General features: G+C 45.2%; 1 protein-coding gene and 1 pseudogene across 1 annotated transcript; both read right to left on the bottom strand.

The window, feature by feature from the left end:
* Nucleotides 1-17,526, bottom strand: LOC135553068 (A-kinase anchor protein 1, mitochondrial-like). The gene is made up of 11 exons (XM_064985149.1): nt 17,199-17,526; nt 9,318-11,047; nt 6,757-6,878; nt 6,312-6,438; nt 6,084-6,211; nt 5,703-5,880; nt 5,466-5,616; nt 5,111-5,178; nt 4,841-4,914; nt 4,675-4,740; nt 1-4,427 (listed from the first exon to the last, which is right to left on the bottom strand). The coding sequence occupies exons 2-11, from the start codon at nt 11,020-11,022 to the stop codon at nt 4,365-4,367; spliced, it is 2,682 nt and encodes an 893-aa protein (XP_064841221.1). The 5' UTR covers nt 11,023-11,047; nt 17,199-17,526; the 3' UTR covers nt 1-4,364.
* Nucleotides 17,527-22,073: 4,547 nt separating this feature from the next.
* Nucleotides 22,074-25,358, bottom strand: part of LOC135553428 (neurofibromin-like) — a 120,537-nt pseudogene continuing 117,252 nt past the window's right edge.

The following is a 25,358-nucleotide window of genomic DNA, read 5'->3' as shown; positions in this document are numbered from 1 at the left end:
TAGCATTTAATAACTTTATTTTATAGATCTGTACAACCAAGAATCAAACATTTGATGAGCCTTGCAAAAACTGACCTGTACATGTTAAACGCTTTGGGCAGGATTGCTTACACTCATTTAAATAATCAAATGATTAGTTATCTAGCTAAGCAACCACTTCAAACCAGCCTTACGGACAGAACAATGAGCGGTTTTGGAAGGGGTGAACCAAAAACACATGTTCCCTTTGTTTCCAGTGTTATACAAAAGTTCAGTGAAATATCGTATTTACACAGACAAGTCAAGAAATAATTCTGGTTTGATCAAGCAAGATAGGAGTTTGAGTGACATGGCAGATGGGTGTCATTTGGATCAATGGAGTAATTAATCTTCGATGATTGTGATATAACCAAGCTGGAATCAAGGAGGAGGACATTGGTTGAAAACAGCTCTTTTAAACATAAAGTTAAGGGACTGAAAAGTTCATACAATATGGCTCCTGCCCCACACCAGCTTTGGACTATAAACTTATCTAGCCTTGACAAGTGCCTTGAATTTGTAGTAAGTTAGTAGCTAGATGCCTTACTTGCTATGGTTCCACAAAACATGAACAGTTTTTAAGGTAGGGGAGATACAGTACTTACATTGGACTAACTAATAACTGACATTTAAACACCTTGGAAGTAAGTCTTTGTAATGTGGTTTACATGCCAATGCTGTCAGTTTTAACAGTAAAACAGTCAAGCGAAACTGTTAGGTAAGATCCATACTATATCCTGTTCTTAATGTCAACTCTGCCACAACAAGACCAAGCAGAGGGACGGAAGCTGCCTTATTAGCAGTGCAAATCAAAATCAAGTGTGTGGTATGATTAGCAGACGGGACACATTCAAAAGCAACGATTTGATTTAAAAAAAAAAAGCATTGTGAGGCAACGAGCCAGGACAGAGAGCTCCAAATCTAGAAGCACAGTAATAATGTCTCCGACACCTAAAAGCGGATAAGCCAGATGGGGTAGAGCAGAAGCTACAGCCTAGACTGGCGGTGAGTCCTGCCTCTGTGCCTCAGTAGGGAGGACAACACCGATCAGGAAACATGATCAAAAATACATTCAAAAAATGTATTTGGTTCAATAAATGACAATGCAATTAATCCTATGGAAAACCCAACAAGACCAAAGCACAGCTACAGTATAAAGCATTGAGAAAAGCTACAGTGCATTCAGAAAGTATTCAAACCACTTGACTTTTTCCACATTTTGTAACAGGCTTATTCTAAAATTGAATAGTTTTTTTCACTCTCAATCTACACACAATACCCCATAATGTCAAAGCAAAAACAAGTTGACATTTTTAGCAAATTTATTTAAAAAAATATTTAAAAACGTAAATATCAAATTTACATAAGTATTCTGACCTTACACTCAGTACTTTCTTGAAGCACCTTTGGCAACAATTACAGCCTCGTGTCTTCTTGGGTATAACGCTACAAGACTGGCACACCTGTATTTGGGGAGTTTCTCACATTCTTCTCTGTAGATCCTCTCAAGCTGTCAGGTTGGATGGGGAGCGTCGCTGCACAGCTATTTTCATGTCTCTCCAGAGATGTTTGATCGGGTTCAAGTCCGGGCTCTGGCTGGGCCACCCATGGACATTCAGAGACTTGTCCCGAAGCCACTCCTGTATTGTCTTGGCTGTGTGCTTAGGATTGTTGTCTTGTTAGAAGTTGAACCTTCACCCCAGTCTGAGCGCTCTGGAGCAGGTTTTCATCAAGGATCTCTCTCTGTACTTTGCTCCGTTCATCTTTCCCTTCGATCCTGACTAGCCTCCCAGTCTCTGAAAAACATCCCCACAGCATGATGCTGCCACCACCATGCTTCACCGTAGGGATGGTGTCAGGTTTCCTCCAGACGTGACTCTTGGCTTTCAGGCCAGAGTTCAATCTTGGTTCCATCAGAACTGAGCATCTTGTTTCTCATGGTCAGAGTCCTTTAGGTGCCTTTTGACAAACTTCATATGGGCTGTCATGTGCTTTTTACTGAGGAGTGGCTTCTGTCGGGCCACCCTACCGTAAAGGCCTGATTGGTGAAATGCGGCAGAGATGGTTGTACTTCTGGAAGGTTATCACATCTCCACAGCGGAACTCGAGCTCTGTCAGCGTGACCATTGGGTTCTCGGTCACCTCCTTGACCAAGGGGCCCTTCTCCGATTGCTCAGTTTGGCTAGACAGCCAGCTCTAGGAAGAGTCTTGGTGTTTCCAAACTTCTTCCATTTAAGAATGATGGAGGCCACTGGGTTCTTGGGGACCTTCAATGCTACAGAAATGTTTTTGGTACCCTTCTCCAGATCTGTGCTCCAACACAATCCTGTCTCAGAGCTCTACGGACAATACCTTCAACCTCATGGCTTTGTTTTTGCTCTGATATGCACTGTCAACCTTATATAGACAGGTTTGTGCCTTTCCAAAAGATGTCTAATCAATTGAATTTACCACAGGTGGACTCCAATCAAGTTCTAGAAACATCTCAAGGAAGATCAATGGAAACAGGATGCATCCAAGCTCAATTTCGAGTCATAGCAGTCTGAATACTTAATTTAAAAAAAGGTTTGTTTTACATTTTTTATACATTTGCAACAACAACAAAAAGTCATAATGGGTTATTGTGTGAAGATTGATGAGGGAAAAAAATCTATGTAATCCATTTTAGAACAGGGCTGTAACGTAACAAAACGTGGAAACATTCAAGGGGCCTGAATACTTCCCAAATGCACTGTATCTATTACAACAATATCTGCAGTGTGGGAGACTGATTCTCATGGCTCACTTTCTCTGTACTTCCATACACTGCTGAGTGAAGAGGACTGGTATCTTCAAGGACCTCATTTCTCACCGTGCAAAGGGGCTAAAAACCCATTCCAGCCCGCTGGGTTGGATCCATTTAACTACTTTTTAGTATGGAAACTGCAACACAATTGTAAATGTGTAGTAATGTTTCGGGGTCAGTATGTAGGAGGAAAAACACAGTGAAGACCATTAGAGGGACGCAGACCTAGGTAGGTTAACATGCATATTAGAAGACAGACAGATATTTTATATGAGCACTGGGCCTATCCCGACTGAGCAGGGCTAAATTACTCCAACTCAAAGCTGTTCTGTAAGTTCCAGGTCAGGTATCACAGGCCTGTCTGTGGTCGTAGTGTTTCCACACACACCAATACTACCGCACGGTGGTGTCCACTCTGCACCAAGAGTTACGCCAGGCCCCTGGAGTCAGTCGAGGGAAAAAGAGTGGAGCTGGTGCACCCCGACCCTTCCACTCAGCCCCATGTCATGTCCCAGACTCAACAGCTCCAGATAACAGTAGTGGATCTGAAATGTAGTGGTGGGGGTGGCAGCTGTGATGCCAGTCAGGATGATGGAAAAACGCTGAAGGCAACCTGCGATTGCATGGTGACACCCCGGGCCACATAGATGGAGAGAAAGGAGGGGTCAGCTTGGTCTGCATGCAGGTCAGTTGGAGATCCCAGAAAAGGAAGCGCGTTTTGTTTCTCCATAAGGCCACAGTGTTGTACAGACTGGAGAGGCCAGGGCTGAGGAGAACCCCGGTTCTGCACCTTCTCCCTGTCAGTCACCCAGGTCAGTGACAGGACTCACCCCCACCCCGTCTGGGTCCTTGACTGTGGCGAGCACCAACAAAGCTGAGATTAATGGTTTTTTTGGTCTCCACGGACAGTCTTAGTCACAACCGTGAATTCAGACACCATTCTGGTTACTGCACTACATACAATAATCTAGAAACCTCACATTTAGCCCAAACTTCACAGCCCAATTCCTTCGATGTCACAATATAAATTGTAAATATGTAGTTACAGCTGACAGTGAGGTTAGTTCTCCATTGACAGTGTTTTCTATTGAGTTTTTACATCCACAGCATGAGAATCCACAGGCAAAGTTGGAGTGAAAAGTCAGATAGGAACAAAAAAAATCAGATCGACCTTTATTTAGTTACAATATAGATTTCTTTTAAAAATGTACAAGTACTTTATTTTCCGTCTTCAAGTTCTTTTGGTGTATGGGGGAGTAGAGGAGTTGGCTTATTCTAACGAAATACTTCGTTGTCTTTTCAGCATTCAACCATTTTGAATTTATTTTTGAAATGTGGTGTAAAAACCCAACAATCAAAAACAAAACAAACAAAAAGTATTCCCAAATCCAGTGGTTGTGTTCCTCCATCGAAGGGTTATGGGGTGTATCTGGAGGGCTGGTAGGGCCAGACTCCAGAGATCAGGTGAGAAGAAGGGGTCTAGGAGGGGTGTGGTGGAGCTGAGAAGGGGTTGAGGGGTGGTGGGTGGGTGGGGGGGGGGGGGGGGGTCAGGCAGCAAGGTTCAAAAGCTGTCAACCCAGGTACCCAATGCTCGCTCTACCAGTGTGCGGTTCACTGATAGCAGCTGGAGGGAAGCGGAGAGCAAGATGGAGAAAGAGATTCATCAGATTAGTGTCAAATATGATTGATACCGACAGTGTCGTTAGTCAGCCATTGGAATGTTTCTCTGAAATGTCTAGGTTTATTAAATACAGAAGTATATGAACCATACACCACAAAGACTACTCACGTCACCAAATTTACATTCACATAATTCTATTGTAGTATCTCAAACATGTCCATGACAAATCCCATGATCAATGTGAACGTACCTCTTCTCCAACCATATTCCACATCTGGACCAATGGGAGACCAGTGTTGTTGTCGTAGTTTGTGACCTGGAAGACAGGAAACAGCCGAGTTAGCAACAAATGACCTTCTGTGGAGCGTGCAGTGCCTTCATTAGCCTCACAGTGATGGAGGCTGTATTTTTGGTACCTGTGCAAGCAGTGCTACCCCTCTCGTCATCTCCTCCAGTGCAGAGGTGGCCTCTGTTGAAAAGCTCTTCTCTCCTGTGGATGGATGCATATATAGATGTGTTGACGCAATTGACAAACAGTAGATTTGACGACTTCCCACAGACAGGATGACTTTGGAACAGTGACATTCAATTGGATTTGTTTCTTGATTTTGGAAATCGTCCTTGAGAATAAGACATTGTAATTGTAAAGTGATACCATGTCAAGTAGCTAAATAAAATGACATTACCTGGAAGGGGGGCAATGTTGTCCAGTAATACTTCTGCACCTTGGAACGGTAATGTTACGAAGTCCGACCTGAACATAAGGATTTCACATTAGAGCAGTCAGTGTGCAGAATGGCCGCCATCTCGGCTTGCATAACATTCTGTTCCCTATATGATACACAACTCTTTGACCAGAGGGGGGCACACAAATACCTAGCAGGACTGTGGTCTATTTTATGTCTATTTAGGAAAGAAATGAAGGAAAATGTAATGAAAACAGCTTTGAAAGTATGGAAAGAAGCTATTTCTTCTGAATTTCAGTTCTGAAAACTTTCTCTGAATAGACTTGAAATAAAATTGTGTCTGGGGGGGGTCCACCTTATTTGTCGCAGTGTGTCAATCTTCACTCTGTCATAGCCGCCATAGTCCACATATCGGATCTCAACCTCGTTGGTGTCTTTGTAGAAGGAGATGACCTGGGCTCTCCACCAGGCTCCCTCTACCGCCGGCGCCGCACAGATCACCCCCACTGAGACAGAGAGAGCATCGAGTCTGGATCACACATCCCGTTCAAAAACATACAGTCACACATGTTCCTCCTTGGGGGTCTCTTACCCTCAGCAGGCGATGGCAGGGTGGGTGTCTCTGGCTGGGAGTAACACAGGAACATCTGCTGGTCCAGGCTGCGCAGGGCGTGGTACGTAGGGTGTGTGTGCTGCTGGACGAAGAGGTGACCCGCCGACACAATATTCACTACGATCACCTCTACGGTCACACCGCTGGGGAGAAGAAGCTGGGAGAGGAAACAGAGAATTTAACAACTTTCAAAGGGGAAGCCATTAGGTTAGACATCTCATTATTTTAGTTAAACCACTTTCTTTGACAAGTCGATATCAATTTGGGGGACCTTAACTGTCGTGCAAATAAAGCATGTTTGAACAGATTTGAGAGACAGGAAGACAGACACCATCCAGGCTCTCTAGGTACCATCCTTACCCAGGTGGTCATGGGCAGCGAGGGCAGCGTGAGCGACAGAGGTGGGGGGGCATAGAGGTTGGTCAGGTCCAAATCCTTAAACTTCTTCCCGATCAGGGACAATGCTTGGTCCACCTGCTGCTGGGAACCTAGAAGGGACACACATTAAACAAACAGAATTCTACCACCAGTTCACTAGCCGAGTCACTCCTGCTCCTTCTGACAGTACAGCATTATACTAAACCTCACCCTCTATGTGGCAGATCTGGAACTCTTGAGTGTAAGGGAGGGTGGAGATGTAGATCTTTGCACCAGAGCTTTGCTTCAGGAAGCTCACGTATCGCCCCTGTTTCCCAATTAACCGACCCACCAGATGCTGAGAGAGAGAGAGACAGTAGTACACATTTCAAGGAGATATTGGGTTAGAATTTATGTGAATTCCTATGAGGCGGCAGGGTAGCCTAGTGGTTAGAGCGTTGGACTAGTAACCGGAAGGTTGCAAGTTCAAACCCCCGAGCTAACAAATCTGTCGTTCTGCCCCTGAACAAGCAGTTAACCCACTGTTCCTAGGCCATCAATGAAAATTTGTTCTTAACTGGTTAAATAAAGGTAAATAAAAAAAAATTAAAAAAAACATGAAAACTAGTCAATAAATCAAGTCTCGGGTGTGTGTGATGGGATGGAGCAGGCTCACCTTTGGCACCTCAATCTCCCAAACGATGAGTTCAGTGCCCAGAGCCATGGCAGGGCTGCCACTATCCCTAGCTCCCATGGTGCAGCCGCTGTCGACCGAGTCCATGCTGTTCACATCCGAGCCTGGACACACACACAGTTCTGAGTCAGACAGGTATTTTGTTCGCCTCACAATTGCCCACCCAGAAAAGACAGGTGTCTCTCACATAAACATGTACCATACAAACACACATGACTTGCCTGGATAACCTGAAGGCCCAGAGGATCCTCATAAAATACCAAAAACACCAAATAAAATAAACTCGTGAATGTGCATATGTTTAAGACATTCACCAGATCACCCATACGCCATTGAGCTGCTACTCAAACTAATCAAAAACAGTGCATAAGACCACTAACATTCATCTAAAGTCCACCCATACGTGCACACACCACCATGGCATGTCTGATCACTGCTGCTCTGACAAACCAAAAACACAATGACACTCGAGTTCACCTTGTGTGACTGTGACCTCTCATCTTTTCAAGAACACCCAGCTTTAGGTGTGACTCATGTTTGTGACACAGCCACAGTCCCTACAGCCCCAGGGCGGTATCTAGTAGAAACACAGCCCCAGGGCGGTATCTAGTAGAAACACAGCCCCAGGGCGGTATCTAGTAGAAACACAGCCCCAGGGCGGTATCTAGTAGAAACACAGCCCCAGGGCGGTATCTAGTAGAAACACAGCCCCAGGGCGGTATCTAGTAGAAACACAGCCCCAGGGCGGTATCTAGTAAAAACACAGCCCCAGGGCGGTATCTAGTAAAAACACAGCCCCAGGGCGGTATCTAGTAAAAACACAGCCCCAGGGCGGTATCTAGTAGAAACACAGCCCCAGGGCGGTATCTAGTAGAAACACAGCCCCAGGGCACAGCCCCAGGGCGGTATCTAGTAGAAACACAGCCCCAGGGCGGTATCTAGTAGAAACACAGCCCCAGGGCGGTATCTAGTAGAAACACAGCCCCAGGGCGGTATCTAGTAGAAACACAGCCCCAGGGCGGTATCTAGTAGAAACACAGCCCCAGGGCGGTATCTAGTAGAAACACAGCCCCAGGGCGGTATCTAGTAGAAACACAGCCCCAGGGCGGTATCTAGTAGAAACACAGCCCCAGGGCGGTATCTAGTAGAAACACAGCCCCAGGGCGGTATCTAGTAGAAACACAGCCCCAGGGCGGTATCTAGTAGAAACACAGCCCCAGGGCGGTATCTAGTAGCCCCAGGGCGGTATCTAAAAAACACAGCCCCAGGGCGGTATCTAGTAGAAACACAGCCCCAGGGCGGTATCTAGTAGAAACACAGCCCCAGGGCGGTATCTAGTAGAAACACAGCCCCAGGGCGGTATCTAGTAGAAACACAGCCCCAGGGCGGTATCTAGTAGAAACACAGCCCCAGGGCGGTATCTAGTAAAACACAGCCCCAGGGCGGTATCTAGTAAAAACACAGCCCCAGGGCGGTATCTAGTAAAACACAGCCCCAGGGCGGTATCTAGTAGAAACACAGCCCCAGGGCGGTATCTAGTAGAAACACAGCCCCAGGGCGGTATCTAGTAGAAACACAGCCCCAGGGCGGTATCTAGTAGAAACACAGCCCCAGGGCGGTATCTAGTAGAAACACAGCCCCAGGGCGGTATCTAGTAGAAACACAGCCCCAGGGCGGTATCTAGTAGAACAGTATCCAAGGACGAACTTCATACAAAACTATAAGTGGTAACTAGCCAGCATACTGTTCTGTATTAGCCACCATCACCAGCAAAGAAGATTAAGTTGAGAATATTATCCCCGCAATTATAATTATTATTTAAAACATTTCATAGATTTTCAAAATAGGAGATATGCTGAACTGTGTGCTTTTCTTTGCTGGTGGCAGACTAGCTTGTTTGGCCCACACCGGTCATGTACTCCTCCAGCTACTTTTTGGAGATCACAGTTGGAATTGGAAAGCTGCATCACAGAAGAAGAGTTAACCCTCCCCTTCACACACTCTTGCCAACTTCTGAATAGAATCATTTTACCAGATCTAAGACCAAAGCCAGTGACATTCCAAATGATTAACGTAGGTCCTGTGTGGCTCAGTCGGTAGAGCATGGCGCTTGCAACGTCAAGCGTCGTGGGTTCGATTCCCGCTAGGGCCACCCATATGTAAAAGTAGTGGCCCCAGCCGACTTGTAAGTCGCTTCGGACAAAAGCGTCTGCTAAATGGGATATATTATTATTATTATATTACTTAGTTTGTGCTACATTTCTCTCAGCTTTTTAATGTTGGTAGATGTAATCTAATGTTGAACAAAGGACTCAGAAGGCTTCCTTCTTCTCTCAGCTTGCCCCTGTCTGGAGAAACTGTAAATAATGATGGAAATCAAAAGTCTTCATTACCACGTAGGGGAGACCACGACAGACAAGTGTCCATGAGCCTCAATCATGCTCTGTCTGGGTATTTGAGCAGCTAAGGGGAGCCATGTGTACATCAGTGCTGGGGTGTGCCATGAGCCTGACCCCACTACAGGGTGTGGTGTGTGCTCCTACCTCCAGACTGATCGGTCTCAGTCTCACTCATCCCATGAGAACCGTTCCTCAGGCCCATGCCGTTGAGCCTCTTCACTTGGCTAACAGCACCCAGCACATGGCCTGGTAGGGCTGCCATGACCTCTGCCTCGGTCACTACCTCTTCTGGGGCTTGGGGCAGACCACTCTCCCCCTCAGACATCCCTGACACCTGGATCAGATCCTCCTGGTTCTCCCTGCTCTGCTGGTCCTCACTGCTGACCCCATCCTCAGAGTGGCACGTACTACAGGCTGAGTCCTCTGCCACCATCACCCCCCCATCTCCCTTCAGTTTGTCCAGGTTGCTAGGTACGCCCCTCACTTCTTGCCTCCCCTCCTGCGAGGATGCTGTTGCCCAGGGGTTACTCAGTGCGTTCGCTGTCCCCATGTGCTCCCATGCTGGGGTAGGCGGGCAACCATTAGGGATCCCTTCTTTCTGCTGCTCTCGCCACTCTGTCTCAGAGTGGCTTATTGGGGAGGGCCCTTCCGCCATGTTCCTTGTGAGTGGCTCTTGCTCAGAGTATGGCCTCCCATTGGCCAGTGGGGTGCTTCTGAAGCTGTGCTCGGTGGCGGATTGGCCGAGCCAGGTCTCTGGACAGGAGGTAACACTGAGGACCTCCTGGGTGGCTGCAGAAATGACCTCGGTGATCAGACCTGCTGCCAGGTACTCCAGCTCCTCAGTGCTGCCAGGTGCCCCGTTCTCTTGCTGGGGGCCTTGGGCTGGGGAGGCCAGAGTACTGGTGATGACGGCATGGTAGGAGCCCTGCGATGATATGGTGGTCTCTGGGAAGAGGGGTTCATGTATGACTACTTTCAGGGCCCGGGCCGGCATCTCAGCTGAGATGACAGGCGCGGAGGGCAGCTCATCTTTAGTACTGCTGGAGGGGACCGGGAGCAAATCTTTAGCCACTAGCTCCACCAGCAGGTTCTGTGTGAAGGCCACTGCTGCCTCATGGGCTGCTGCCACCTCTCCCTCTGGATCGGGCCTCTCTGCATTCGTCAGGTCTGCTGCTATGGAGGAACTTGTCGTGGCGTGGGCCGTCTGGGAGAGAACAAGTGCTTCTGATGCTGTGGCGATGGCCTCTATCACTAGAGCAGGGACCTGCTCGGTAACCGTTGATTTCACCGGCACTGTAACCAAGGCAATCGTGGCTGGCGGGCTCTGCACAGTGGCCCAGTGTTCTCCCGGGGGGCCCGAGCTCTCCTCCCTAGTCTGTGTTGGTAAAGGCGAGGCTGCGGGAGAACTGCTCCTTGGTCTCTGCCGGCAGCTATCTACACCAGGGTCTGTGACTGTGCTGGCTCTGTCTGGATGGTGGGAGGCCCTCTCTGTAGGTGAACAGGATGTACTCTGTACTTCTACTGCCTCGGTCTTAATGGCCGGGATGTGAATCTGCGCTACGACGTCCTGTTCTGTTGACCGTTGCTCGTTGGCCTTGGATGGTCTCACTCTGCTGCTGGTTGTTGGGGTAATGGCTGTCCTGCAGGGGGACACTGTCCCTTTCTCTACCAGACCGTTGCTGCCCTCACTGAGAGCCGGGGACATCAGCAGGCCCATGGCCGCTGCCCCCTCTTCGCTGTCGTGGTTGGTGATTCGCTCTTTCTTGCGTGAGATGTACCACCACCAGCCTATAAGCGCCAACACTCCAGGCAGCGTGTACGGGACAATAGACCGGAACCTCAGTGGCATCTCCTCAGGAGCCTAGCAACGACACCTGTATGTGGAGGGAGGGATGGAGGGAGAGAGAAAGGCAGAGGTCAGCTTATTGGAGGGAGATATGTGCATCTTTCAGGTTCACTCATTCTGAGATTGGGACTATAATGTCATTTAGGATATTAAGTTAAGACAAACTGGCTAATATTTTGAATAGCCTAAGGATCTTGTTTGACACTTAGCCCCCCAAAAAAATAGTCCCTGCGAGTTGCATATCTTTGGGTATTATGATAGTGTAAAGACTATAGCAGGTACACTATAGCACTGTAATGTGTACATGTGTAATCACACCTACAGCAACTAGAAGGGTGTGCGAGTGGCAAATCGATTCAAAATGGATCGGCCATGTTCACACAGCTCTGACAATAAGTACGGCACTGGGAGAACAACATGTGATGATCATAAGGAAACTGTCCTATGATAGCTAAAAATAATGGACAAAAGGGCTAAGGAAATAAATACTTTAGAAACTATCATGGTTGTTAACAGGTGCGAGCAGAGCTTCAAAGAGACGACAGTAATGACACCTGATGAGGCGTTACTCCTGAGAATAGGCCTAGACTAACAAATGACACAGTGAAGTAGTGAAGTCATTCATGCAAATATCTTACACACCACACCCACTTCCACTTGATGAGCTACACAATGCTTTCGGATACATAAAACACTGACACAGAACTCTTGACAACAGCTCCTGGTGAACAAAGTCGCAGCGGCCTGAACATAATATACTCCTTTTGGCTGTTGACATGAATGAACATACACATGCCTGTAAAAGCCTGATACCGGACATTGGTCACGCCACGGTTTTCTATTGCCTCATTGAGAAACGTTCAAACACAGAGACATTCCCATTCTTGTGGCTTGAAGTAATATTTGTTTCTACTTCTGAACTAAACCAAGCTGCAACAAAAATACCTAGTTCCTAGCAGGAGAAGCAGCTGTGCCACCATCAGGGCTAATGTTTAAACTCCCTGTACCTACTGGGCATGCCCAGATGCTCCACTGCTGATTGGTCGAAGCACTCAATGTTAAAAAAGGAAGTCCGTGCATGCCTTTCCTTAACAGACTGGAGAAGGAATGCATCACAGGGGTGACTCCCTCGGCTGCCCCCCCACCCTTCTTCCTTCTCCCAGCCTACTAGGGTGTGTGACGGCTGGGCTTCCACTGCCCCTAAGCAAGCACCAACACACACAGCAGGCAGATACACAGGAGCCAGGTCAACATGAACCTGGACTTTAAATTATATGGCCCGGGAAGGTGCAGAACACACTGTACCTGGAACTGACAGAGCCAGTGTCAGTCTGACCTTTCATGTACCCTGTACAGGTAGGGTACATGAAAGGTCACATTCACAGAGCGGCTGTATGCGAGGAGAAGCTAATCACTGCAGTTTTAACCACAGTTCAGTTCCTTCATACCCCACAACTGAGGAGAACTTTACTTTCCAATGAGCAGAAACTTGTCCCATTGATATTAGCCATTTGCTTAGACAATGGTTTGAAAATGAGGACCTTACAGGCCCATTTGTATGAGTCCATTACATATTTAACCTGTTCAAAGGACAACAGCACACAGCAGAGGGCAGCAGAAGCAACACACTAAAGACTTACGAGAAACTTCCACACCTGACAATACGGAAGGCGTGAGAACCTCAACAAGCCTCTTGTTTTACAGAGCTTATGCACCTATAAGAGGCTCTGAGATGAATGACATGGGATTAGGAGAGGTGAACTGTGGGCTGCCCTAACACTGACCCAAGTAAAGGTATTGATGTGCAGTGGAAAACAGGCAGGCTTCAAATGCCTCCAGATAAACCAAGATTGGGTCATTTTCAGTAGGGTAGAGTTCAAAAACAAGGGTTTCTTATTCGACAAGTTCACCAATGAAGCGTTTACACAGGCAGTCCATTTCTGATCATTTCCCAACTAATAGGTCTTTTGACCAATCTCACAGGATATTTTTCAGATCTGATCAGTAAAAAAGACCAATTAGTGGGACAAATATTTTGGGCTGCCTGTATCAATGCAGCCTTATAGCACCTCCACATTTTAAAACATGTTCTCCCTATTCGCCATGAACCAGTAGTTTATCAAAACAGAGCATCAGTGGCATGTTCCCGCAGTGAATGGCAAGGTGCATGGACCTGGTTAGTAAATTAGACATCACTTGCTGTCCATTTCAAGTGTCCATAAGCAAATTATGTAGCCTTATCTTATATGATTACCATATATCCAAACTATTGTAGTATGCTCCTTTGGCTAACTAAAAACCTTGTGTAGGCTGAAAAACACAGTGCCATCATCAGTCCTCTTTCACCTTTGTAACAAATGTACGCATTCTAAAAACCTTATACAACATCTAAACCAGCAGACTGGAGAAGGGATATCGTAGGGCAGTGATGTGCAGTAGCAGACTGGAGAAGGGATATCGTAGGGCACTGATGTGCAGTAGCAGACTGGAGAAGGGATATCGTAGGGCAGTGATGTGCAGTAGCAGACTGGAGAAGGGATATCATAGGGCAGTGATGTGCAGTAGCAGACTGGAGAAGGGATATCGTAGGGCAGTGATGTGCAGTAGCAGACTGGAGAAGGGATATCGTAGGGCAGTGATGTGCAGTAGCAGACTGGAGAAGGGATATCGTAGGGCAGTGATGTGCAGTAGCAGACTGGAGAAGGGATATCGTAGGGCAGTGATGTGCAGTAGCAGAGTGGAGACGGGATATAGTAGGGCAGTGATGTGCAGTAGCAGACTGGAGACGGGATATAGTAGGGCAGTGATGTGCAGTAGCAGACTGGAGACGGGATATAGTAGGGCAGTGATGTGCAGTAGCAGACTGGAGACGGGATATAGTAGGGCAGTGATGTGCAGTAGCAGACTGGAGAAGGGATATAGTAGGGCAGTGATGTGCAGTAGCAGACTGGAGAAGGGATATAGTAGGGCAGTGATGTGCAGTAGCAGACTGGAGAAGGGATATAGAAGGGATATAGTAGGGCAGTGATGTGCAGTAGCAGACTGGAGAAGGGATATAGAAGGGATATGTGCAGTGATGTGGGGGGAAGGAGTCACTGGGACTTCATGGTTGAAGGACAGGGATGAGAACGGGGTCAATCAGATAGCATTAGTCACACAGGGTAAGACTGGCAGGACCACCCCCTCCCTGTCCCAGAGCAGCCCCCACCACCTGGCCCAGTTGTGGCTTCTTAAGCATCCCTATATAAACAGCTAACCGTAACATCTGCCCCTAGGGTAGACAAAAACAAACATGCCCCCGTCATATATCCAGGCTGTAACACAAGCGGCTGTGATTGGGAGTCCCATATGGCCAAGCACAATTGGCCCAGCATAGTCCGGGTTTGGCCGGTGAAGGCAGTCATAGTCAATAAGAATTTGTTCTTAATTGACTTGCCTAGTCAAATAAAAGGTTACATTTAAAGATGTAAAAACTGTGTGGCCTGCACAGCACAACAGTTCTCACGATAAAACGGGGTAGAAAAGCAGAAGAGTAAAGCTTTAGGAGTTTCACATTGATATGTACAGGATTTTCTGATCAAATGTTGGATGGAAGACATTGGATGGAAGGTCTAATATCATAGAAATTAATGAACAGTGGCATTATATGATTATTAAGATGCATTTTAAGAATATTGTGCTGGAGAATGTTATTTGAATAGATTGCAAGCTGCAAGACTCTTCATCACAACACCAACAGAGTTTATAACTTGAGCAACCATCAGATTGATAATGCAGAGCAGAGGAGCCCTATCCCTGGCAGTTGTGCATTTGAGGCTAGCCCCACACCAGGTTCCCCGTTCCTGCCTTGTCAAAACAATGTCTGGATTTATAATGACATTCAATGATTGCCCTCATCCTGAATAGCCAATTTAGTCAGCACCACTTAACTTACAATTTACTGATTAATAACCATGAACACATTCCTTGTCTAATACTAACCAGCAACATGGTGGAAGATATCCAATGTGAATGAAACAGTAAACTGATCGAGGCTACGTCAGTTTTGCACAAGGCCAAATAGGGGCATCTTGCAGAGTAAGGCTTTAGTAGAATACACACACCACACTATAAAATCCTACAATGTTGGATTAGGCAACGTGCTGGAACTAGTATCACATTATATGCTGGACCTCAAGGCTGGTTCATTATAGATTCCTCTAGTTCTGCAGACTAGTTTAACAAGCGAGACCCTACGTGAAGGTCCATGACACCTTGCTAGCTAAAGACACGCCCCAGACTCTTTTTTAACTAATTTATCACCTGATTTACTTAACCAAAAGCACATCTCAACAAGTAGTACAGGTATCCTCATGACATGGCACTAGACGGTGGGTCTTTCCTCTTTAGTTGTCTATTGAACCTCTATAGTTCGTATAACAAGCTGGATGCTGATGACAGAGTGCACCCATCAGAGCAACTCCTTCAAGTTTGCAGTGTGTCTAAAAAAATATATATACTAATTTGCTCAAAACATATATTGGGGTACCATTATGCGTGTACATTACTGTATCTATACTGGATATTGTTTTTCAAAAGGCAAAGTTCAAAAGTCGCTAGTGTGCGTTAAAAAAATCCCGTGTGTCATGAGTTGTTCTGACATTCACCTTCGACAAGGTTAGAATAAACAAGTTAGTCCAGTCGCATAATAAAAGAATGTGGTTACTATCTTTCTCTGCGCACACTCGCCATGTGTGCGTGTTTCACTCCACCGCCTGCCTAGGCATGCCTACTTACTGGAGACTCGAAAAAAATTCAAGCTGCGCTGCTGTACGACCTTGGAGGTAGATAAGGGAAGGGTCACTCGGTATTTGCTTTACATGTTACAAACCATACAATGCGCTGAGCACGAGCAGTGTATTACACAGCGATGCTGCATTGGGAATACGAGGCAACCTTGTAAAAGACCTACGATTATAATGCTTCTCCCCCCAGTCGAGAGCTTTCTAGTCCTTAACTGTAAGCAATCCTACGAGGAGAATTAATCCCATAGCAGTGTACACAAATGTGATGGCGAATATTTACATTCGTCTCATTGTACACTGACTGCGTCCTATAAAACCGGGCCTCAATTAACGTTTCAGGGAATATTTGATGGTTGATTGAGCAGGCAATACTTGGGTCGACGTTAATGGGGCTTCAGAAAAAGCCTATGCACCGCTACTTGACATCCTATAGCAAACACTTGTCATTCCAGAGCAGAGACCGGAAAAGTTGAGGCTCCCAGTGCTTGTGCAAAAGCTGCATATGGGCAGTGTTTGGGCTAGGTAATTTGCTAGCTGTGACCTACACTGAGTGTAATAAAAGCATGGTAGGCCGCAACGCATGACGATTTGCAATGTATGAAGTTTACCGGGTTGCCCAACACTATTGTAATAATAAACACCAATTAAAACGAGTTAAATCACAATGACTTTAAATTATTTAACCAAACACAATATATTCAAGATCTTGGCGAAACCGTGCATTTATGTGCCTAATTAATTGAAGCATTAGGCTACGGTTAGCCATTTTCGTTGAGTCTGAACTCTTGACACTTCATTCACAATGTTACTGCGAGGCACGCGGCAAACTTCCGCTACCGTAACATTTCAATTGTGTCCTGGCAGTCGAGAGTAGATCGTGACCAAAAGTCGCATATATTGACTATTTGCATTATGATATTGTGGTAGTCGTGAAGGCTAGCCTGGCAATGCTAGGCTAACTCTGCAGCGTGGGCCTCGAAACCTTCACGTTAGCTTGCTAGCTGGACATCGTGGATAACCACCTTGTTTGCTAGCAATTAACATGATCCGTCCAAGCACACTCATGGACACAAAATTGTGATTTATATGCTGAGTCCATTGTCATTTTAGGACGCCGAGTAAACTACATAGTTCGATGTCTACGTGAAACATGTATTCAATGACAAGGGCTTCAGCCGCTGCACATTTCTAGAATGACGATACATTTGTAACCAATTTAGCGAAACGACGACCGTTCCATTTATTGGAATGAAACTTTGTAGTGCAAAATTGTAGCCAACTGGCGAAACAACTCGAGATTGTTACATTGATGCAACTAGCCAAGCTACATATCAAACTGACATCTGTGGGTCTCTGGCTGTCAATTTTACATTAGCAGCCCTGGACAATACTTACAGTATACAAGCGTCCTCCGCGCCACCACGGTGAATTAAAGTAGTGATATAAACGTACGTATTCCGGGCCCGACTAAATCCCAACGTGTGCCCCCCCTACACTGCCTCTTTCTCTATCCTCCCCACGTGTTGACCATCCAAGCACGAAACTCTAAAAACAGACCTAACAGCTGATCAAACCTCGCGATAATGATGCAGGAGGGCGATGACGGTAGTCTCGCGGGGTCATGCAGATGAAGTGAAGTTTTATTGTGACTAAGGACACAATTATCTCTGAGTAGTTCTTTAACTAAATATCCTTTCACATGAAACCGACTTCCTCGCTGTACATGGTCTCTGTCTCATTGGACATGGGGAGAAGTCCAAAGGCTGCTGAGGGGTGGACGGCTCATAAATGTCTGGAACGGAGTAATGGAATGGAATCAAACACATGGAAACCATGTAGTTGATACCATTCCACCGATTCTGCTACAGCCATTAGCAAGAGCCCGTCCTCCCCAATCAAGGAACCACCAACCTCTGGGAAAATCTCAATGACACCCTCCTTGCGTCCTCTCCTCGCCTCCTTCTCAAAAACCATTGGTTGAGAAAGCTAGAAGTCCCTCCCCTCTGACCTTTTACGCCAATGAGGAGGAGATGGGGCGAGAGGCGTACGCAATTGTGATTGTCCCATAGGCATAGGTTGTCCTCGGCATTGTAGATTTAGTTCATGAGCACTTCTACGACCCATAACTTCAGATTGTGTAAAAAAAAAAGAAAGGCTTTTAAGTTGAGCTAAAGTTTAATTACTAACACTGGAATAATTAGGTGTATTTTTGACACATTATACAGCAACTTGTAGCTTTTTTGTAAAGCAGTATAATACAATATCACACATTTACAGTGCAGGAAATAAACATTCTAAAATTGTACAGAAAATATTTACAGAGTTGAACATTCCCCTTAAAAAAAACATCCACCAACACTAGAGACAAAGATGTTGCACATCAATAAAACATGCCACATTTGAGGATATTCAACTCCACAAAACCCTTCACTGTGAATCAGAATAGAGCATGTCAACCACTCATTTAAGAGTCTATGGTTACTCACAATATATATCCTTGTCATCCCGATGGACACCAAGTGGCCATCCTAGATCCTGAAGGCAGCTGTTCAAAACTGACAAGTTCTTATGACAGTTACTCTGTTGATGAATTCACCCAAACTATTTGTCCTGACAGTTGTCTAATCTTAGTGGTCACAGGGATTCAAAAACAATACATACATACATACACCTTGATATTTAATTGAGTAAATTGCATGTTGCTGACAAGTGTATAAAATCGAGCGCATAGCCATACAATCTCTATAGACAAACATTGGCAGTAGAATGGCCTCACTGAAGAGCTCAGTAACATTCAATGTGGCACCGTCATAGGAGGCCACCTTTCCAACAAGTCAGTTCTTCAAATTGCTGTCCTGCTAGAGTTGCCCCGGTCAACTGTAAGTGCTGTTATTGTGAAGTGGAAATGTCTAGGAGCAACAACAGCTCAGCCGCAAAGTGGTAGGCCACAGAAGCTCACAGAACAGGGCCACCGAGTGTTTAAGTGTGTAGCGTGGTTGCAACACTCCCTACCAAATTCCAAACGGCCCCTGGAAGCAACGTCAGCACAATAACTTTTTGTTGGGAGCTTCATGAAATAGGTTTCCATGGCCGAGCAGTCACACATAAGCCTAAAATCACCATGCACAATGCCAAGCGTCGGCTGGAGTGGTGTAAAGCTTGCCGCATTGTACTCTGGAGCAGTGGAAACGTGTTCTCTGGCGGGATGAATCATGCTTCTCCATCTGGCAGTCCAAAAGACAAGGGTTTGGCGGATGCCAGCAGAACGCTACCTCCCTGAATGCATAGTGTCAACTGTAAAGTTTGGTGGAGGAGGAATAGTGGTCTGGGGCTGTTTTTCATGGTTTGGGCTAGGCCCCTTAGTTCCAGTGAAGGGAAATCTTAACGCTACAGCTTACAATGGCATTCTAGACAATTCTGTGCTTCCAACTTTGTGGCAACAGTTTGTTCCAAAATGACAATGTCCACGTGGTTTGCCAAAATCATTGTGGAACAATTTGACTGGCCTGTACAGAGCCCTGACCTCAACCCCATCGAATACCTTTGGGATGAATTGAAACAGACTGCGAGCCAGGCCTAATTGCCCAACATCAGTGCCCGACCTCACTAATGCGCTTGTGGTTGAATGGAAGCAAGTCCCCACAGCAATGTTCCAACATCCAGTGGAAAGCCTTCCCAGAAGAGTGGGGGCTGTTATAGTAACAAAGGGGAGACCAACTCCATATTAATGCCCATGACTTTGGAATGAGATGTTCAACGAGTACGTGTCCACATACTTTTGGTCATGTAGTGTATATTTCAGTTTTCCCTTTACAAATAGTCAGTAACACTTGAAGTCCTGTCTCTTCCTTTCGTTTCCTTTCCTCATTCACTCCTTTGTTCAATGAAAACGGTTTCCATGGTGGTAAACCACACCTGCATCCTTCATAAATATATTAAGGGGAAATTTGAAATAAAAAAACAACAGGAGTACAACTAAGGCTATTCCACAGAAAGGGATGGAAACAATTTGGCCACATGTATGGGTCAATAACTTAAATTAGAACGGTACACACTCACATATTTAACTGTGTCCAATCTTTTCTGAAGTGGCATACAGCGCTTCAGGTATGACTTTCTGGAGTGGTACACAGGGACACAGGTATGACTTTCTGGAGTGGTACACAGAGACTCAGGTATGACTTTCTGGAGTGGTACACATGGACTCAGGTATGACTTTCTGGAGTGGTACACAGGGACTCAGGTATGACTTTCTGGAGTGGTACACAGGGACTCAGGTATGACTTTCTGGAGTGGTACACAGAGACTCAGGTATGACTTTCTGGAGTGGTACACAGAGACTCAGGTATGACTTTCTGGAGTGGTACACAGAGACTCAGGTATGACTTTCTGGAGTGGTACACAGAGACTCAGGTATGACTTTCTGGAGTGGTACACAGAGTCTCAGGTATGACTTTCTGGAGTGGTACACAGAGACTCAGGTATGACTTTCTGGAGTGGTACACAGACTCAGGTATGACTTTCTGGAGTGGTACACAGAGTCTCAGGTATGACTACAGAGACTCAGGTATGACTTTCTGGAGTGGTACACAGAGTCTCAGGTATGACTTTCTGGTGTGGTACACAGAGACTCAGGTATGACTTTCTGGAGTGGTACACAGACTCAGGTATGACTTTCTGGAGTGGTACACAGAGTCTCAGGTAGGACTTTCTGGAGTGGTACACAGAGACTCAGGTATGACTTTCTGGAGTGGTACACAGACTCAGGTATGACTTTCTGGAGTGGTACACAGAGTCTCAGGTATGACTACAGAGACTCAGGTATGACTTTATGGTACACAGAGTCTCAGGTATGACTTTCTGGAGTGGTACACAGAGACTCAGGTATGACTTTCTGGAGTGGTACACAGAGTCTCAGGTATTAGAGGTAAACCAACTGGGAAGAAAGCCAACTGAAGCACCTTGTATTGATATACAGTGTCTTGCGAAAGTATTCGGCCCCCTTGAACTTTGCGACCTTTTGCCACATTTCAGGCTTCAAACATAAAGATATAAAACTGTATTTTTTTGTGAAGAATCAACAACAAGTGGGACACAATCATGAAGTGGAACGACATTTATTGGATATTTCAAACTTTTTTAACAAATCAAAAACTGAAAAATTGGGCATGCAAAATTATTCAGCCCCCTTAAGTTAATACTTTGTAGCGCCACCTTTTGCTGCAATTACAGCTGTAAGTCGCTTGGGGTATGTCTCTGTCAGTTTTGCACATCGAGAGACTGAAATTTTTTTCCCATTCCTCCTTGCAAAACAGCTCGAGCTCAGTGAGGTTGGATGGAGAGCATTTGTGAACAGCAGTTTTCAGTTCTTTCCACAGATTCTCGATTGGATTCAGGTCTGGACTTTGACTTGGCCATTCTAACACCTGGATATGTTTATTTGTGAACCATTCCATTGTAGATTTTGCTTTATGTTTTGGATCATTGTCTTGTTGACAAATCTCCATCCCAGTCTCAGGTCTTTTGCAGACTCCATCAGGTTTTCTTCCAGAACGGTCCTGTATTTGGCTCCATCCATCTTCCCATCAATTTGAACCATCTTCCCTGTCCCTGCTGAAGAAAAGCAGGCCCAAACCATGATGCTGCCACCACCATGTTTGACAGTGGGGATGGTGTGTTCAGGGTGATGAGCTGTGTTGCTTTTACGCCAAACATAACGTTTTGCATTGTTGCCAAAAAGTTCAATTTTGGTTTCATCTGACCAGAGCACCTTCTTCCACATGTTTGGTGTGTCTCCCAGGTGGCTTGTGGCAAACTTTAAACAACACTTTTTATGGATATCTTTAAGAAATGGCTTTTTTCTTGCCACTCTTCCATAAAGGCCAGATTTGTGCAATATACGACTGATTGTTGTCCTATGGACAGAGTCTCCCACCTCAGCTGTAGATCTCTGCAGTTCATCCAGAGTGATCATGGGCCTCTTGGCTGCATCTCTGATCAGTCTTCTCCTTGTATGAGCTGATAGTTTAGAGGGACGGCCAGGTCTTGGTAGATTTGCAGTGGTCTGATACTCCTTCCATTTCAATATTATCGCTTGCACAGTGCTCCTTGGGATGTTTAAAGCTTGGGAAATCTTTTTGTATCCTAATCCGGCTTTAAACTTCTTCACAACAGTATCTCGGACCTGCCTGGTGTGTTCCTTGTTCTTCATGATGCTCTCTGCGCTTTTAACGGACCTCTGAGACTATCACAGTGCAGGTGCATTTATACGGAGACTTGATTACACACAGGTGGATTGTATTTATCATCATTAGTCATTTAGGTCAACATTGGATCATTCAGAGATCCTCACTGAACTTCTGGAGAGAGTTTGCTGCACTGAAAATAAAACGGCTGAATAATTTTGCACGCCCAATTTTTCAGTTTTTGATTTGTTAAAAAAGTTTGAAATATCCAATAAATGTCATTCCACTTCATGATTGTGTCCCACTTGTTGTTGATTCTTCAGAAAAAAATACAGTTTTATATCTTTATGTTTGAAGCCTGAAATGTGGCAAAAGGTCGCAAAGTTCAAGGGGGCCGAATACTTTCGCAAGGCACTGTAACTTCCACCATATAGCTTCTACATTATGGATCTGCACAAATGGAAAGGTTAGGATGAAGGGGAAGGGAGTGAATGAATCTGGTACTTTACAGGAGAAACAACAACCTTTAGACAACAAAGTAATGGCCGCCCTCATTTCCCTCAATACCTTTCATTTGGCGATAGGAAAAAATTCATAGATAGACTTAATTCAACCAGAGAAAGAGACACCCATGTGCGTGAACAGGAAATCAGGAGAACATATCTTATCAAACCAGAACTTCAAAACGATCAATTCTGTATCACACATTTATTTTTTATTTAACTTTTTTTTGTTAATGTTGTATTTTTTTATTTCACCTTTAACCTAAATTGAACCTTTAACTAAACAAATTAACTTATTTAACCTTTATTTAAGAATAATCTTAGACAAGTGGTAGACTTCAACATTGTGATCAATGTCATGACAATTTAAGCATTCACATAGTTGCTATTACTGATGGGTTTTGCCAATTTTTGTGCATATTACTTAATTTTCCTAGTCATGGTCAGAACTGTAAACGAATCCAAATGCAATATAGAGAAAACATGATACAAATCAATAAAGGCCTTTCAGTATTTACAAGGTTGCGTAGTCTTATCTAGTGTCTTGAAATTCATACTCTTGCATGGCAAACGTTTCAAAAGAAATAACTTCAATATTTAGTGAGGACTATCCATCTGTACAGGTTAAATACTTTCAGGCAGCAGGGTATTATTGATGATTGTACATTTGACTATCATGACATACAGTTAACAAGCAGCTCTACAGAGCAGCTCTACTGAGCAGCTCAACAGAGCATTCACCTAGTCAACATGATAGTCGATGATTAGTACCTGTTCTTTTCCCCAAGAAAGGCTTCACTTTATTCCACACATAATTATTCACATTGGAAAACCCTGACGAAGGCACACCATGGATAAAACAACCTTATTATTATTATTATTATTTGGACTAGTTATATAATGTATATCCTTTCTGTACATCTATATACATACATATGTACACAACTGGGAAGAATCTGAATGATTATGTGTGTCCAAATCCAGGTTTCAAGACTGTGGATTGAAGGTTTTGCAAACAGCATGACTATCCATCCGTTGGTTGGTCATTTGAGCTACCCTGCATAGATGGAAGTGGTGAATGGCTGCTGTAGCCTTGCTGTGTGAAGGCGGTAGTGGGGTTGGAGTGGAGTAGACCGTAGGGTTGGAGTGGAGGCAAGAGGCTGTCCTTCAGTATACAGGTCCAAAATCATTATTTTTTTCCTCCCCTGGACACGATGATGTCATAATGGTTCAACATGGACGTCCACATTGATTGACCCAGTCATCTTCCTATGTCACATAATGGTTCAACATGGACGTCCACATTGATTCACCCAGTCATCTTCCTATGTCACATAATGGTTCAACATGGACGTCCACATTGATTCACCCAGTCATCTTCCTATGTCACATAATGGTTCAACATGGACGTCCACATTGATTCACCCAGTCATCTTCCTATGTCACATAATGGTTCAACATGGACGTCCACATTGATTCACCCAGTCATCTTCCTATGTCACATAATGGTTCAACATGGACGTCCACATTGATTCACCCAGTCATCTTCCTATGTCACATAATGGTTCAACATGGACGTCCACATTGATTCACCCAGTCATCTTCCTATGTCACATAATGGTTCAACATGGACGTCCACATTGATTCGCCCAGTCATCTTCCTATGTCACATAATGGTTCAACATGGACGTCCACATTGATTCACCCAGTCATCTTCCTATGTCACATAATGGTTCAACATGGACGTCCACATTGATTCACCCAGTCATCTTCCTATGTCACATAATGGTTCAACATGGACGTCCACATTGATTCGCCCAGTCATCTTCCTATGTCACATAATGCAGCACTCCCCAAACATTATGTTGTCCAGTTCTTACACTGAGTACATTATATATGGACCTGGATTCATTGAGAATTCAACAGCTTATTTCAGTCACCTTGACAGTTTTAGTCCTTTTAATGGCTAAAAATACATTTTTAAAACCGGGACCACATTTCTGTCCGTGAATAACAACTTAATCCATCCGAAACCATCTCTCGATGGCTCTCCAGATGCAAGACAAACAAAGGTTAACACAGGGACACATGCAGCTACTTCCCCAATACAACACTGATCCTCAGGTTGACTTCACCATTCATCGTAAAAAGTGGAGTGCAGCAAGATGTGTTGCATGGTGGGCCTTTGGATGGCTATTGTTCTCTCCATCTCTCACTCTCTTTCTATCTCTTTGTCTCATACCATCTTATTGACGCAAGGCCTCTTGAAGCTACCTGCGCTGCGCTGTTTCTGCACCTGACTGGCAGAGCCATGGCGGGTCCGTCCACTGGTGGAGAGAGCAGCACTGGGGGAGAGCTGCACATTCTCTTTATCCACGCCTGGACAGAGGGAAGAAGAGAATAGAGAGGGAAGAAGAGAAGGGAAGAGAGAGTCATTCGCAGTCAGTCACTCAGATTCAATACTACTGTTGAACAGCGGATGGCGCTGTGCCACAGCTTTGGTATAAAACTAAAGGCATAATCTCACTTGAATGAAATCAACATCTCCAGCTTCCACTACAATGTCAGACAGAGAACACAATTTACCCACTAAAAAGCCAACACGATTACCAATGGATTACTCTTTGGTAGGCAGTGGGTGGCAGACTTTAAATTGCTTTTCTGGCCCTGGGTACAGTTAGTGGGTTTCTCCCTTTTCACATTGGATTAGTTGTTTCGGTGTATTTTTACTGAGGGTTCACAAGGTCAAAGAGCAAGAGTACCTGGGAGGAGGAGGTGTGGCGCAAAAACAGCTGACTTAGAGCAAGGCAGAGAGGCTTCACAGAGAGAGAGAAACATAGAGAGAAACAAGAATGAATGACCACAGC

This window comes from Oncorhynchus masou, chromosome 13 (genome assembly GCF_036934945.1).
Source record: "Oncorhynchus masou masou isolate Uvic2021 chromosome 13, UVic_Omas_1.1, whole genome shotgun sequence".
Classification (NCBI taxonomy): Eukaryota; Metazoa; Chordata; class Actinopteri; order Salmoniformes; family Salmonidae; genus Oncorhynchus; species Oncorhynchus masou.
This window is presented reverse-complemented; position numbering and strand designations above follow the sequence as displayed.

Coding starts and splice junctions, on each gene's coding strand:
- LOC135553068 (XM_064985149.1), bottom strand. CDS start 11,022: ATGCCACTGAGGTTCCGGTCTATTGTCCCGTACACGCTGCCTGGAGTG. Junction 5,179..5,465: donor GACACACTGCGACAAATAAG/GTGGACCCCCCC, acceptor CCTTATGTTCAG/GTCGGACTTCGTAACATTAC. Junction 4,428..4,674: donor GGAATATGGTTGGAGAAGAG/GTACGTTCACAT, acceptor GCTTCCCTCCAG/CTGCTATCAGTGAACCGCAC.